The sequence below is a fragment of the Orcinus orca genome, chromosome 12 (genome assembly GCF_937001465.1).
Source record: "Orcinus orca chromosome 12, mOrcOrc1.1, whole genome shotgun sequence".
Classification (NCBI taxonomy): domain Eukaryota; kingdom Metazoa; phylum Chordata; class Mammalia; order Artiodactyla; family Delphinidae; genus Orcinus; species Orcinus orca.
In genome coordinates this window covers 41,441,975-41,459,411 of record NC_064570.1, presented here as the reverse complement: position 1 = coordinate 41,459,411, position 17,437 = coordinate 41,441,975, and the positions used below count along the sequence as shown (strand labels likewise).

General features: G+C 41.9%; 1 protein-coding gene across 1 annotated transcript in view; it reads right to left on the bottom strand.

Annotated features, from left to right (window-relative positions):
- Positions 1-7,354: 7,354 nt before the first annotated feature.
- LOC117199359 (uncharacterized) overlaps positions 7,355-17,437 on the bottom strand; it is a 32,784-nt gene continuing 22,701 nt past the window's right edge. Inside the window, exon 4 of the mRNA XM_049695551.1 lies at positions 7,355-7,850. Within this exon, the coding sequence (XP_049551508.1) occupies positions 7,425-7,850 (426 nt within the window). The 3' untranslated portion in view covers positions 7,355-7,424. The remainder of the gene's footprint in view (positions 7,851-17,437) is intronic.

Below are 17,437 nucleotides of genomic sequence, written 5' to 3'. Positions count from 1 at the left end.
AACCTTGGCCACACCCTCAACCTCATCACCTGGGACAGCTTCCCCTCTGAAACATTTAGGTAAAAATTTTTCTTCCAACCATAATCTCCTTCTCTTCCAGCCTCATTTAGCTACTTTTCACACACTCCACCAGAACTTTCACTTCACAAGCCCAGCCCAATTCTTCACCAAGTAGTCTCCTTTTTTCACTCCTTTCCTACCTGCAGAGATCTCACGATCCATCACTTTAACTATGTTCTCTAGCATCGTGACTCCATTGCTCCTCGTTAGCAAATCCCCAACCTTGAATGAGTTCATCTTCATGTTTTCCCTGTCCATCTGCACCCACGCTACTGAGATGTCCTGGAGAAATAACACAACTCTGCCACGGGTGTTTTCCAAGCCCCTGTCATCAAGCACTGGTCCCTCAAAGCTGCACAGCAATCCTCATCATCTATCTGTTATAAACCATCATCCATTCATTCATTCATTTACTTATTCCTTAAATATTTATTGAATACCCGCTCTAGCAGTATGCTGGGTCCTGAAAAATAACTGTGAGCGAGACAGACAAGGTCTCAGTCCTCAAAGAGCTTAAAATCTAGCCTGGAAGACTGAAACCAAAACCGTTCCAGCGAATTGAATTCCAGAGAATTGAATTATTTGGAGGCTAATGTTTAAAAAGAGTGGTGAATGGATGAAATAGTTACTATGGTGAGTGGGAGAGAAGATGGCTAGCGAAACAAAGGAGGAGAGCTAGCAGCTTTTAGGGACCAGTGCTTAATGACACAGAGTTGGAATAGTACCAATGGCCGACTCGTGTTATTTCTCCAGAATAACTCAATAGTGTGGGTGCAGACAGGGAAAACATGAAGATAAACACTTCCAAGGTTGGGGCTTTTCCATGCTGATGACAGGCAAGGGAGTTGAGAAACTAGAGAGAAACCTTATGGAAAAGATAATTCAGATTAAAAAGTATTAATGGATTTGAAGTGCCTTTTGATAGTTATTTCTTTTCTAAACAGATACTAAAAGTACAACTGCTATCATATGATTGTCTGGAAAATTATTAACAATTAAAAGGCATCCTCATACTCCAAAAAGTTGTAATCTCCTTGTATATTGTTCTAAGAGATATATAAAATCTTATTTTTTGCTAATTCCTAGTGACTTTCTCTTTTCATTTTTTAACATTATACAAGTACAAAAGAATGAAAATATTCTCATTTTTAAAATATTCAGACGTTACAGAAGTACTCAGAACAAAAGTGAACTCTCCCAACATCCTTCTTCCCCTTTCCCATTACCTGTCCCTGCACATAGGCCCTGTTAAGAGCTTGATATATGTCCAGACAGGTCTCGTTTTAATGGGTTTACATACAAAAAGATGTTTGCAGGCATATACATAACACACCTAAGTTTTAGAAACTGCATAGTTAAATCATCTTTTTGAGAGGGGAGAATGTAAACATTAGAAAGACATGTCTTCCTTTAAATAGGAATAAACTTCATTGCAAATCACTTGGATCTAAACTTAAGCTGCTTTCTATAAGCTGATACGAAAGCTCAATGATAGAGAATATTAATGATCCAGGGAACAAAACAATAAACCCACTTGCTGACTCATCAGGCTGAGACGTGATCTTAAGTAAAATTACACTTATACACTTTTATGTTATACACTTTTATCACAAATAAAGTTAGGAAACAAAAGAGAAGATCTGTAAAGATAGATAAGGACTCTATTAAATGCTTTCACTACAAACACAGCATTTACCCATCTGAAGTGTAAGTTAACTTTAGCTATCAGTATCAGGGTTTGTGAAACATGTTCTAAATAAAATACAGAAAGTCATAATATATGGCAATATAGGATTGATAGATAAGAAATCATAGCTCTTGTTAGTCACTTCAGAACTAATTGAACCCCCAGGGAACTGACTCACTGGGTTTTATTTCTTTTTTTCTTTTTTTAAATTCAATTTTTATTTTATATTGGAGTACAGTTGATTTACATCTTTGTTTTCTTTTTTTCCCACATTGGACTAGTCATATATTTTCCACACTATAAAAACTCAATGCATCTTTTGGAATGTGACCTAGATTTTACAATTGCTATTTGCTTGCTGCAGTGTGACTCAAATATATAGTTTTTGATAGTTCCTAAGGTTAAGGACAAATAGTCTCTTCCACAATGTGCATATGTACGTATATAGTTTTGGATAGAACTATGCAATACGTCTTCTACAACATGCTTTTTTCACTTAACAATATGCTGAATTCCTTTTATACAGTACATGTAGATTTACCTCATTCTTTTCTAATTCCTCATTCTGTGTCATAATAAGGAAACACCATAATTCATTAAACTACTTGCTTTTCACTACACTTAATTTTTTATTACTACAAACAATACTGTAATGGGATGCTTTGCATATATTTTTGTTTACATATCTAAGTGTTTCCATAGGATACATACCTAGAATTGGAATTTTAAAGAAAAGGGTTTTTATATTTTTTGTTTTTATATATCTTGAAATAAATGCAAACTTTTCCGTGTCAAGATGGACAAAGTGTATAAAAAGTTAATTCACAGAACAGCAAATCTAAATGACCAACAAACACATATAAAGATACTCAAACTGATTAACAGCAGGAAAACAAAAATTAAACAATGGGCTATCACTTTATAGCTATTAAACTGGCAAACATTTAAAAGACCAATAAAACCTATTACTGGTAGAAATATGGGAGAAAATTGCCTTAGCTTTTCTTGGAAAGCAATCTAGCAACATCTATTAAAACTAAAAATATATATAGACTTCGACCAACAAACTCACTCTTAGAATCCAATCCCATAAAAAGGCCAAAAGGTCAGAATATAGAAACAAAGGTGCTCTGGGCAACATTCATTTTTTTCTACAAATACTTGTTAAGTGCTGACTATGTTGCCACCGCTTCAGAAATGAATAAGACACAGGCCCTGCCCTCAAGGTACTCACAGCCTCTTGGGGGAGAGAGTTAAGTGCCCAAGCAATTGGAGTTCATGAGAGAGATGCAGAGGAAGCAATCCAGGCATTAGATGGAGGGCTGCAAAAACTTCTCAGAAAAGCACACTCACATGACTTGGTAAAAGACAGCAGGTTCCTAAGGCCTTGGATTAAGTTGTATGGTCCACGAGAGCTAAACAGAGTAAAGATAACTGGACATGGGGAAACATAACCCTAAACTGGCCATGAAACAAAAATCACAGGTAATCTAATTTTTCTAATGGCAGGGGTGACACAATATGAGGTGCACGATGGAAAAAGGATTTATTATACTTTTTGGGAATAAAATCCAAAGAGTCTATGATTAAGTGGTAGCCAAAAATGCTGTATTGTTCTACGCCTAGTACAGAGTACACTCTTGAAACGTATTTGTTGAACCAACAAAGACAGAATTGGGAAGAGCATGTAAAAAGGTTTAGCTCTGTGGTGATCATTTTGGAATGTATAGAAATACTGAATCACTATGTTGTATACCAGAAACTAAGATTATGTTGTGGGTCAGTTATACTTCAAAACCAACCAACCAAACTCACAGAAAAAGAGATCAGATTGGTGGTTACCAGAGGTGGGAGGAGGGGGTTGTGAGGGGATGGGAAATTGGATGAAGGTGGTCAAAGGGTACAAACTGCTAGTTATAAGATAAATAAGTACTAGGGATGTGATGTGTCACATGATAAATATAATGAACACTGCTGAATGATATACACAAAAGTAGTTAAGGGAGTAAATCCTAAGAGTTCTCATCATAAGGACAAAAATTTTTTCCTTTTATTGTATCTATATGAGATGAAGGATGTTCACTAAACTTATTGTGATAATCATTTCATGATGTATATAGGTCAAATCATCATGTTGTATACCTTAAACTTATACAGTGCTGTATGTCAATTATATCTCAATAATACTGAAAGAAAAAATGTGGTAGAATAAGTGTTTAGAAATGTGAATGTAATTATTTACCTTCTTTAATTAAAAAAATATGTATTAAAAAATGTTTAGCTCAGATAAACTTAGATTTAGTCAATAATCTCACCTATTCAAGACTTTTCCTTGAATAGACTCTCCTCCTTCTCACTCTCCCTACCTCCTCTCTTTCCTTCCATCCCTCCATTCTTTTCTTTCACCATTTTTCAGAAGGAAAGACTGCAGTCAAATTGAAATTCTAAATCCCATTAACCTCACTTTGACCCTGTTATTTCACCATTTAACCATGAGACAAAATCATCAGCTCTTAAAACATGAGCTTTAAATGCCAAAACAGTGTTGAGCAATTTTTAAAGGATGAACATTCCATAGGAGAAGAATGTCTAACATTAAAAACAAACAGTTCATTAGAATCATAGTAATCTATGACAACCAAGATAATATCAGTAACAGACTTCAGGAAGGGGTCATCAGACTGCGGAGAAATAAACGCAGCACATCTAGAAAGAAGGTAGGTACATTTTCTCCCTAACGATTGTCATTAAAGGAAAAGACATTGGTGTGGGTTCGAATGAAAAGCCTGGGACCTCCATGGACTAATGCAAATGTTCCCAGGGTTTAAGTGCCGCTTGGCAAGGCTCCCATATAAACAGCAAAACAACTGCATAGCAACATACATATGCCCATTTCTCACCCTCTACTGTTTGTCCAGAGAAGAGACCCCTACTACTCCCTGTCGGCTTCGTAAATTTTGGCAAACAGGAGTTGCGTCTGTATGCCAAGTTGAGGAGTGCCACAGGCTGGCATTTCCCAGCACATGCTGTTCATCACGTGGGTTCCTGGAGCACTGCCTCTTGGCTTCAGAGGAGCTGGAGCCCCCCTTCCCCTCCCCCATTTCCTCTCACAAAGAAAACACACAACCGTTAGCAAGTGTGTGTGTGTGTGTGTGTGTGTGCGCGCGCGTGTGTGTGTGTGTGTGCGCGCGCGCGTATCCCAAGTATCTTTCGATCTGGTGACCTGTTTTAGGAATATTAAGAAAGAGTTTCCAGCTTGTTTCTTGCATTCTCAGGAGTACACAGAGTTCGCAGTGACAGCAGAATAACAGACACTTCTAAAACAAAGAAAACCCACTCTAAATGCTGCTTCGCTGGGACCATTCGCCATCTGTTTATTTCCTCATGGCAGTGTTGCTCATGGGGGACTCCAGCAAAGGCACCAATGTGCAAATCCAGACCGGAGGGCTTTTCCTCTCCAAGAGGGTGTTTCCTTGAACTTTCCCATCTGCCTCTGAGTAAGATGTAGAAAATATTATTTATAAAATAAGACTAGCAAATGACTCACAGTGAATAAAAATAAAGCAGGATGCAGTTCGTCATCTTGAAAAGAAAGAAAGGAAAATGCTCCACAATTGGAGTTACAACTCACTTTTTCACACCTCCTCAAGGAACATCTTCAAATGATAGGCAGGAAGTGGGTTTGTGGGAGTTAAGTTAAGCTCAAGAACACTCAAGTGGCCAGAGCGAGATCCAGCCTCGTCATGCATATTCATGAGAGGCAACCTGAGCTCCGGTGTGAAACCACAGTGTTACTGTGTTTCCTGTACACACTTTGCAGCCCACACTGCCAGGAAACGCTGTAACGCTGAGGAGCCCCGGAGCCTCGGTTTATAACACAGTTCAGAATGATGACTGTTCACTGCCGACTTAACCCACACATTTAACTGGATTTTCTTCATCGCCTTATGACAGCTCAAGAAGTATCCATCTGCCAGGATGCATTTTAGAGCCATCACTGTGCAAATGTGAATTGCAAGGCTTTGGCTAATAAGAAGCAAAAAGGAATAAGCTTATTTATTTTCAGTAGAGCCTTGGGCGTTTATTATTAATACTCTAATGGAGAAATAGGTCAGTAGAGCATATGCACAGGAAGATACTTTTCCTCTACACACTGCTTCTCTTCTCAACAGACTTTCTACAACAAAATACCCAGAGTGAGTTTCACCTGCCAGAAAACATAAACCAAGGGCCTTATCCCAGTGGGATTTAGGGAGGCGTGTACTGGATTTCTCATTCCTTCAGCCAACAAATAATAACTGAGTGTAAATGCGTACTGTTCTAGGCACTTCGAAAACTGCAATGAACAAGCGATAAAAGTCCCTCCATCATGAAGCTAACGACAGTTTATTGTCATGTTCTTCTAGGGAGAAAGAACACCTTACTGTGTACCTGTCACAGAAGATTCTGGAACTTTTAGTTCACTATCTTTCAAATGCCCTTGATGACTCTATGGATGAAAAACTCAGTATGTGTGTCCATGCATGCTGTGTGAAAGAGAGAAAAAAAAGAAAGAGAGAAAGAGGAAAAGAAAGCAACACTGAAACACAGAATAAACCAAGAGGAAGACTATTAAAAAAATAATGGTTTCCCTTTATGATCTAATGAAAGCACAAAAGACGCTAGTACTGGGAAATGAAAAAGAGACACAAAGGAACACTGGAACAGATGGGAAAACCTGGTATGTTTTGTGTTGGGAAGACACAAAATATTATTGAGATACCAGCTCTCCTGATTTAATCTATAAATCTGACATAAGACCCCAAAAATCTTCATAATGATATTCTCAACTAGATAAGCTGATTCTAAAGCAAGAAGAAAAATCTCCAGGGAAAAATGTAATGAGGGGTAGCCCTAACAGATACTGAAATATACAGCTTCAGACTACTCCATAGTGAACAGACAAAACAATGGAACTGAAATAATGCCCAGAAGTAGTTCCAAATGCATATGGGAATGTAATATCTAATCAACATGACACATTCCCCACGGCTCTGTTTGCCTCACTACCCCTGTCAACCATGTTGCATGGTCCTTTGCCTCTTTCTCATTAAGGGGCTCCGTGCTAACCCTAGGCCCTTGGCACAGAACCGCTTGGCATTAGGAAAGAGGGCAGGGTTTAGATGGTAAGAAACAGAAGTAACAATTCTACTCCACCACTTGTAGTTTGGTGAGCTTGAACTGGAACTTTACTGCACTGAGCTTTGGTTTCATTGTCGATAATGTGAGAAGAATAAATCTATCTCAAAGAATTGTTGTGAGGGTAAAATAAGTTGATATATATGAATCGACCTAACAAATTCTGGTGCTGAAAAAATAAACATAACCTATTTGAATAGCTTAGTAGGCATCTTAACTCTGGGTTGATTGTTTAACCACTTGTCTGCAGACAGAAACTGCTTTCTAAAAACTTCTTAAATCTTTCTTTTCCACACAACATTAAAGTAAATAAGTTTTGGAATAAAGAAAGAATTATTTTTAAACTCAGCTTTTAGACTCAATGACTTCCTTACACAGAAAATTCTTTACAAAGGAGATAAATTTTTTAGTGGGTTGATTAAATCCAGCAGAAGAAGTTTGGTTACATAGCATGGAAGGACCTCCTGACTTCAAAGTTTGTAAGGAAAATGTGGAATTTTTAAAGATGATCCTGGACTGAGATGGGACAAATGGAAACCCATCTTGTGTGTAAGGACTGCCCAATGTGCAGGTGCAACGTCAAAAATGGAAACTCACTCTTCCACAAAAGAAGCTTGAACAATTTATGGAGCAGGTAAGAATACAAACACAATGGCACGTAAATTTTTAATTTCAACCTTTCCTTGTATTGTATATCAGCGCCTAAGGGATAAGAGGATATTGAAGAAAGTTGTGGGGATGAAAACATGGAAACCACGTATTCTCTGGGAAAACATGACAAAGAACAATCTTGAACACTGTTGGAAAGGGATGAAGCGACATCTCTTGGTTGGGAATTGCCAGGCTGAATGGTGTGTGGATACATCAGAGGCGGAAGACGGTTGAAGGAAGAGGCAGTAAAGGGTCTGATGGGCATAGCAAAGACCTGCAAGACAATGAGTTGGGTAGTAAGGTGATAGAATACTTGCTGAATAACTCTAATTTAATTTTGTCAGGGAAATGATGAAAAGAACGCTTGCTAGGATGGTTCGTATAAGGAAGGAACTAAAGGTGGGAGATTAAAAACTATTCCCCATGTCTAGATGCAATGCTTCGGTCCAATGCAGCCTGTCCCCGTGGGAATGGAGAGAACATGTGACTTCAAGAGGCCTCACAGAGCAAGGATCCTTAGAACTGGTGATTTCCTGGACAAAATTATAGAAGGGAAAGAACTGACCAAGTTAGGAACATAGGAGGCTGGCAGGAGAATGGAGCCATTGACAACAACGGGGAACTTCAGATGTGACAAGGGTTTGTAAGGAGAACAGGTAAGGAAATAAGCCCGAGTTTGGCTAAATTTAGCTGTAGGTGACAAACAACCAACATATGACCCAAACCCTCTCAGAAAAAAATATCCAAACTCTAAATATAATAATTTCAGAATTCTTAGCAAAAGAATATCGTGCTGTTTTTTCATCATGAGGCTAAATGTTTTTTCCCTATTATAATATGCACAAAAAGTGTTTATAAAGGTCATGCCTATCACTGACCTACATCTTGTTTAAGGAAAATGTATCTGTTGCAGACACCAATAAAAGAGTCTTTCCTCCCACCCTCTCCTTGGTAGAAAAAATAGCAGAGGAGCACATTTTTGGCAGTCTCGCTGAGAGGGGAAACATTTCACACAAAATCATCACTTCCACCATCTGTCTTGCTCCAAAGTCCACCAGCTGCTAGATTAATGCATTTCATAGAAGTCATTATTTTGGTCCTCTCTTGGACATTGGTCAATGAATAGGTGAGATGTTTCTAGATCACTGTGTGGACTCTGAGATGGATGTCAGTGCTGGGGCCACAGTTGGTTGTGATGGAAATACAGGGCATACACCGACAGTATACATGTCACAATATCACATAAGAAAATTGACATCATTGTTTTATCATTCATACCTTGATTTTAATAACTGGATTGATTATTCTCCCAACTCACCAGGTTTGGTTTTGAATAATCCTCAGGTGTTCCCCCCACATCCAGTGCTCAATGGATTTTCAAAACATGTTGAGAATTTTCAAAAGAGTGTATTATAGTTGCAAACTTTTTTAGCAGAAGAACTTTTATTATCCTAATGAGAACCCCTACATATGAAATAGGTGATTGTCATGAAGGTCTTTCTCCTCCCAACTAAAATTTCAGGGATTAATGGGCACTATGTCATTCTCTGTGAACCTCTGAGGTGTCTGTGGAGATGAAGGCAAGTCCAAAAGAGAACCCAGCCTCTGCTGAGCACCAATAGAAGAGCATGGCTGCCCAATGGGACTGCATGTAAGAGCCAACACTGTATGTGATCTGATGTGCTTCTAGATACATTAGCCACACCTTGTGATACATGAAAGCACAGGCTTTAGAGTCAGACAGACCTGGGTCTGAATCCTGCTGGGTGATCAACAGGTTATTAGCCTCAATGGATATCATATCAATGATAGAACTCATCATTCTTTCCTGAAGGAAAGACTTCTGCTGAATTTGACTGAATCTAATGTTTCCTCAAGTGGTAGCAGGATGATGCCTTCTCTTACCTAGTGACCAGCCTGTCACACGGGAGGGAGATGACAGGCGAGAGAGTCCACAGCAGTCCTCGTGTCACCCGGACCCCTCTGGAGGTCTGCAGGCCCTACCTCAGCCCCCAACTCTCCAGACATTCTTTCCTTAAAGGGGTAGGTGAGCAGGACTCCAGTGTCCCTATTTCAGCTCCCCAGTTGTTCACTGGAAATGGCTGTCTTTTCCAGAGCTTTCCTGTCAGGTCCATTGCCACTCTCAGTTAGAATCTTCTGGGTGCCTGAGCTCACAGGCAGGACTGGGTGCTTGAGACATAAAGAGAAAAAGCAGTGGAAAAGATAACCAGGAAGAACAGTGACTGGCAGACTGACCTTGTGCTTACATCAGGGGACCATAAAATGGACGTGAATATAATCCTTAACCAGCCCTTTGTAAGTTTGTGTATAAGAATGAATTGATGGGCTTCCCTGGTGGTGCAGTGGATGAGAGTCCGCCTGCCGATGCAGGCGACACGGGCTCGTGCCCCGGTCCGGGAAGATCCCACATGCTGCGGAGCGGCTGGGCCCGTGAGCCATGGCCGCAGACCCTGCGCGTCCGGAGCCTGTGCTCCGCAACGGGAGAGGCCACAACAGTGAGAGGCCCGCGTACCGCAAACAAAACAAACAAACAAAAAGAATGAATTGACAACAGTATTTTACTTTCCTTTTAAGGATTTGACTTTTAGGCGACCCTAAACTCCATTTTAAACTTGGGAAGAGAGGGCTACTTTCATCCGTCCACCATGCCTGTTCAGGAACGCTGATGAGAGAAAAAGACATCTCTAGGGTTTCCCACTCTCCCACCGGAAGTACCCTACCCACCCCACCCCCAAAGGTCCACTGGTCCAAAATTCAGAGTAGGGACCTGGTTGGGGGTGAGGGCCTGGAGGCCTGAGACTAAAATGGCTAGCGCAGTTTCCAGGTGTGATAGGCTAGGGGCAGCCTCCTTGAAAAGTTTGTCCTTGAGGGGCAGTTGTGTTGGAAAGAGCCCTGTGCAGAGGTCAGAGGGAGGCTGGAGTCGTAGCTCTCCCACTTACTGATCCTGTGCAATTTCTTGAATCCCTCTGAGATCCAGTTTCCTCTCTATGTAACAGGATTCATGGTACCTGGTCTGCATTTAGTAGTGCTCAATAGCTGTTGCCCCTGAGTCTGTGATGAGGCGATAGTCAAGGACACTGGGTCCTCAGCAAGCATTAAACAGAAACCGCCCCTTGGGGCTGCACGCTGACTGCAACAGTGCTGTCATTCCACCTCCTTGCCCATCACTCAGACCAGGTCCCCTGTCATTTTCACTTTCTTCCGCTAGGATTTGCACCTACAGGGACAGCTGGAGGTCACAGTGCCAGGCAGACACCAGCAAGCCCAGATGGCCAGCCTCGGGCACCAGCGCCCACCACAAGTGCCTGCAATGGAACGAGGGCTGCTGGAGGTTCGCTGAGCAGCTGCAAAACGAGGGAATGCTGAGCACAGGGTGGTTTTGGTTTTGGTTTTGATTTGGGGGTTTTCTCTCCTTCGCACTTTCCCGGGAAAGCGTTTGAATCCACACTTATCTTCCTGGCTGATTTCTTGTCTGAGTCTACTCTTTTTGTTCTTAATCCCACAGGATTAACGTTCTTAATCTCATTTCGCTTTCTCTTTCTCTTTCTCCCTTTGAACTCCCATCTCTACCTCTTCTGTTCTGATCTCCTTTCTTCACATCCCCAACCTTTTTGCCTCCTTGGTCCCCTAATGTCCTTTTGAAGCTTCTGCACAGATAAGCAGATGCACTTTTCTCAGTAGGGATTGGGAGAAACCTCTCCCTGCAAACACCTGCAGCTGCCTGGGAGCCCCTAGGTTCAGACTGCTGCACCTACCGTGAAATGCACTCACACAGCAAGCCAGTGCCTACGTCCAGATGTGACTGAAATAATTTTTATCCTTAGAACACATGAGGCACCCCGATATTTTCTATACCAGTCTATTTAATTTTTGTCTTCATTTTCCCTTTCCTTCCTTCCTTCTTTACTCCCTCTCTCCATCCCGTCTTCTCCCTCTCCCTCCCTCGCTCTCCCCTACCCCTGCACTGTTCCTCACCCCCTACACTGATCTCAGGACTCATTACTGTCATTACTGTCATTCTTGGATTGAGACTTAGGAGCCCTGGCCACTGGCCCTGGAGAAGAGACCCTCTCCTTCATCTCTGAAACACATAGTATTTGTATATAATGAGAAATCCATTCCTCCCCAAACAGATGAAGTTTAAAAAATTCTCCTAGGGCTTCCCTGGTGGCGCAATGGTTGAGAGTCCGCCTGCCGATGCAGGGGACACGGGTTCGTGCCCCGGTCCGGGAAGATCCCACATGCCGCGGAGCGGCTGGGCCCGTGAGCCATGGCCGCTGAGCCTGCGCGTCCGGAGCCTGTGCTCCACAACCGGAGAGGCCACAACAGTGAGAGGCCCGCGTACCCGCAAAAAAAAAAAAAAAATTCTCCTAAAGTAAACTGGGAGACAAGACAGAAGGACAACAGGTTTTTAAGGTATATTGTGGAGCCATCTCGGGGTTTAGGAAATGAGGATAATTGTTCTGATGCTTTGAGTTTCCCTGGCTCTTCTCTTCATGATGCCCCGGTGTTTTCTGCCCCCCAGCCTCCTGCCCCACAAAAGTTCTGAGGAAGGATCTAGTAGTGGGCAGAATAATGGCCCCTCAAAGATGTTCGTGTCCTATCCCTGGCACCTGTGCCTATGTTGGTTCTGTTATGTGGCAAGGGGCAATTAAAATTGCAGATGAAATTAAGCTGACCTTGTAATGGGAAGAACAGGCTGGGCCGTGTGGCTGGGACCCCTGCAATCACAAGGCTCCTTGTGAGCGGAAGAGGCAAGCAGGAGCATCAGAGTTAGCTGGGTGCCATATAGAAAGAGTCCATGACTCTGGTTTCCGGGTCTGCTGTAAGGAACTTGGAAGTTGTCTCTCCATCTTAACAAGAAGTAAAAAGCTAAACAGCCTGAAAAATCAACAACTCTTCCCGGACTCATAAGAGAGAGGAGGACACAGGGCAAGCCACTGCCCACAAGACTAGACAGACAGACAGGCGAATACAGGGCGTTTCTGCCTCCCTAGCAGAGGCTCGAGAGGGGGAAGCGCCACAGGGACCAGTGCCAGGGTTACAGTGAATTATAACTGATGAGCTGCTGGAGGCTCAGTGCAGACAGCACTGAGAGTTAAAAACTCCAGGGGGACCCAGTCATAGGAGGTCCCCACAGTATTGTGAGATTTCTCTCCAGGAGCTTAACCAAGTTCCCACAGTAAATACTGGAGAAAAAAGACCCTCTCATACTTCCAGCAAGGCCAGAGCATTCTGCTCTTAGCAAGGCCTGCCCTCTGGAGAAACTCGTGAACGAAGCCTAACCTGCTGGGGTATTCTCTAAGCCTAACTGACAGTGGGAAAGGAAATACCCGACTCCACCTAAGGGGGGAGGGGAAAAAGCCCGAGAAACACTTATGAGTTCCCAGCCCAGAGGCACAGGCTCACTAAACGACTGGACACCTGATCGCAGACGCCCCCTCCCCCCAACCTCACCACCACCCACTGTTCACAGCAGCTCCTTCTACCCGGCACATCATGTTCGGCTATCAAGAAAAAATGACAAGGCGTACTAAAAGACAATTTGAAGAGACAGAGCAGTCGTCAGACCCAGACATGGCTGGGATGTTGGCATTATCAGACTGAAAATTTAAAACAACTTTGATTACCATGCTCTAATGGATAAAGTAAACGACTAGCAAGAAAGACTCCCCCAGCCACTGTTGGCTTAGAAGGTGGAAAGGAGTCACAAGCCAAAGAATTTAGATGGTCTCTAGAAGCTGGAAAAAGCAAGAAAACGGATTCTCTCCTAGATGCTCCAGAAAGGAAATGAATCCTTACAGCACCTTGATTTTATCTCAGTGAGACCCATTTCAGCCTTCTGACCTCCAGAACTGTAAGATAATAGATGTATGTTATTTTCAGCCACTAAGTTTGTGGTAATATATTACAGCAGCAATAAGAAATGAATACTGATGTATTTTTGGTCAATTACAACGCACTATGAGTCGAAGCATTTCTGAGTCCAGGGTTTATTTTAAATACCCACTTTCTTATTTCAAGGCTGGCCCTGGCACTTGGCATTGTCCCCAGTCTGGGAAAGGAAGAATGAACAGAGGTCTGGCCTGCAGGCCTGCGGAGCCACTGAGGTCAGGGTAGCTGGAGGATAGGGTGGGTAACTGTGATGCTGAGAAGTGGGGGTTCCCTGGAGGGCCGGTTCTTCCTCCTACTTCTCAGCAAAGATCACAAGTCTATCATCCTGCAAATTGTCATTTTTACCTGATTTTTTTTTTTTTTTTTGGCCGCGCTGTGCGGCTTCCTGTATCTCAGTTCCCCAACCAGGGATCAAACTCACGCCCTCAGCAGTGAAAGCACAGAGTCCTAACCACTGGACCCCCATGGGATTCCCTACCTGGATTTTTTGAAGGCTAAAGGCAGTCACTGTGCCTTAAGGTCTAAGCTGGCTAAGCAGGGGGACCCCCTAACTGCACTTCCAAACCAGAGATTTCCTAGAGCAGATGGTGCTGAGGAGGGCTTCTTACGACACAGTGATGAGTGCTGTTGTGAGCTCCTATCCAGCTGGACCCGACCTTCTAATTCTCCTTCACCCTCTTCACTGTTAGATTCTACCTCAGGGCTGCCGTTGCCTGGACAAGAGGTCTTGAGAAAATAAGTTAAGCTCCCAGACTTAAGTTTCCTCCTCAACAGAATACCAGCACTGCCCCATTCAGAAACTCTGACTACACAGCACGCACTTAACCTTCACTGGTTTATAGCAGCTTTCTCTCTGCTGTGAAGCCCAAGGTTTTGTGTACATTTCCATCTGGACTTGAAATGGACTGTGTGTGTGTGTGTGTGTGTGTGTGTGTGTGTTTATAATAATATGTTAAATATACAGAATTCTGTTTCTGATTGTGGGTCTGCTCACTAGGCTCAACAGTTACTCTCCACACAGGATCATTGTCTCTATGGGGTCAGTGAAGAGCATACGGCATTCGCTGATTACACCAGAGAAATATTAGGAATGGATACTTCGCCAAGATTTTTCCTCTTTTCCTTCCAGCCAAGACACAAAGCTTAGATTGCGTCTACCTCAAAATGTTTTCTGTGCCATAGATTTATAAGTTCTGACATGCACTGTGATTTTCAGAAAGCTAGATTCTTCACTGATAGTCTCCTTACATTAGAGAAGCAGCCCAGAACGCTAACAACTCCCAACGCTGCATGGCTTTAGAATGGATGATTCAACGCTATTCTATTACGAGTCATGGTTGACTAGTTAGCTAGTCCGTGGTGCTCCTGGCTGTAAGCTATGCCCGGCTCAGTCTCTGCCAAGCCTCTGACTTTAGGCAAGGGGCTGCGGGTGCATAAACTTTAACTCCACAGTCTAGAAGTTAGGTCCAGTCACCCTTTCCGGACCATCTCTGTTCAAGATCTGGTAACAAGGATTCTGAGTGCTGAGAATGTTGCCTTTTCGACCTGCCAGAATTTCAACCTGCTAGAATTCTCCAGCCGTTTGAGGCTTGAGGCTCTGCCATGCTCTTATCCATCTCCCTTCTTGGAACAATGCTAACCATGAGCTGCTGACAACCTTGCCCAGTATCTTCTGCCCATCTAAGTTCTTGTTGTATCCCAGAAGGTCGCGACGAACTCCACTGGGACTCCCTGCGGCCTTGTGATCATGGGCCATCCCTATACTCATTCCTGCCCTGCTTCCTACTCTCCCGACTGCGTTTTTTTCTTGGCACCTGTTCCATGGTGCTTGTTTCTCCAGCCCCTCCCAGGCTGCCTGTCCCACTGCAGTTAACTGGGTTATGCCTGGCCATATCCCAAGGTATGTCAACAATTGATAGATCACACTTTAGGAGCCAGAAAATCTTATTAGACTGAAATGTTAATTAGGACAGGAACTCTTGGAATGTAGCAGCAGGCAGAGCGATCAAGGTTTGGACAGTGGGAATGTGTAAGCATCACATCAGGGAATTAGTCTCTGAGCCAAACACAAACGAGATGCTTAAGACTGAAGGGAAAATAAACGGCTGCTGATTTTACAAGGCCCAGAAGTTTTAAAATTTCTTCTTGTTGTTCGTTTGTTTTTATATATTTTAAAATTATGTTTAACTGTGGTAAAATACACATGACAAAGTCCACCGTCTTAACCATTTTGAAGTGTACAGTTCAGTGGCATCAAGCACATTCACACTGTTGTCCAACCATCCATCTCCAGAACTGTTTTCATCTTGCAAAACTGAAACTCTGTACACATTAAACAATAAACTCTTCTTCCTCCACCCTCCCTCCAGGCTCTGGACACCACCCTTCTACTTTCTGTCTCTGTGAATTTGACTACTCTTAAGTACCTCATGTAAGTGGCTATTATGAATAATGCTGCTAAGAACATGGGTGTACAAATAGTTTTGAGTCCCTATTTTCCATTATTTTGGGTATATACCCCAAAATGGAATTGCTGTATCATGTGGTAATTCTATTTTTAATTTTTTTGATGAACTGTCACACCATCTTCCATAGTGGCTGCACCACTTTACATTCCCACCAGCAGAGCATACGAGTTCCAATTTCTCTAATACTTGTTGTTTTTCTGTCTTTATGATAGTAGCCATCCTAAAAAAGTTGAGGTAGTATCTTTAAGTTTCTTCATAAATCATCTGTAAGTTTTCAACCTCTGAAAATATTTACACCCTCTTCCCCACAGATAAATATTGTTCAAGTTAAGTGATATCGTCTCTTGGTTCTCACTCATCTGTTGCCTGGTTGTATTTTCAACAACATTTTCCATCTGCCTAAGTTTAGAGTTTAGCGAGGGCCTCATCAACAACTCTTAGGTAAAAAATGAACTAAAGATCTCAATATGAGTATTTGATTTTATTTGTTTTTATGAGTTTATGTATATAAGAGTAGCTGTAAGTTTGTTTTTACTTTGCCCTCTTTCAGAATCCTAGTAAATTTATTTTCAAAGGTGATGACATATTCTGTAGGTATGCAAAAAAAAAGTTTTAAGGTTTCTGAGGGTCTTTAAGGAATAACTAGGTCCTTAGAAATGTGGGAGTAGTCATAATTATTCACAATAATCATTACTCAAATTATCCCACTACCAAACATTTCAAGGAATAAAGACATGTTAAAAAGCAAATTACCAGTGAAACATATCTAAATCATTATATTTTACATATAACAAAATATACTAAGAATATAGCATGATTAAAAATTATATTCTATTTAATTAATTTTAATTACTAATTAAAAGCATCCATATTAATTCCATGTTATCCAAACTATTTTTTGATCTATGTGACCATGGTTTTTATCAATGGCTCTTAGGTACACAGAAGTGGAAAATATTATATTCATTAAGTGATTCTGCCATTCTTTTATGCCTGATACTGTTCTGGCTTCATGTGAAACAAACTCTATTCCCTATGCTTAGAATGCTTTTCCTTGTACACCCGTCTAAATTCTGCTCATCCTTCAAGGCCTAGCTCAAGTCTTCCCCTACTAAAAGGTAATCTTCAGGAGGGCAGGGAGTTTTGTCAGGATTGTTTAATGCTGTAGGACCATCACGTAGGAGAGTACCTAGTGCTAGAAAATGCTCTATAAATGTACCCTGAATAAATGATGAATGAATAAGTGAATGCATAAATTAAAATCTTAGATTTTATTGCTTGCTCACGCCTCTAAATGTCTACAGCATATGGACACAGTCCATATAATGTATTTGACACTTAACATGTACATTTTGTAGTGATCATTTATGTTGTCCACCAAATATGTATAGTTCCCCTCCTAGCATATGGTAGAATCATACTCTCCCACCCGCCCTGAAGTTAGGTGTGGACGTGTACCTGCTTTAGACAATGACAT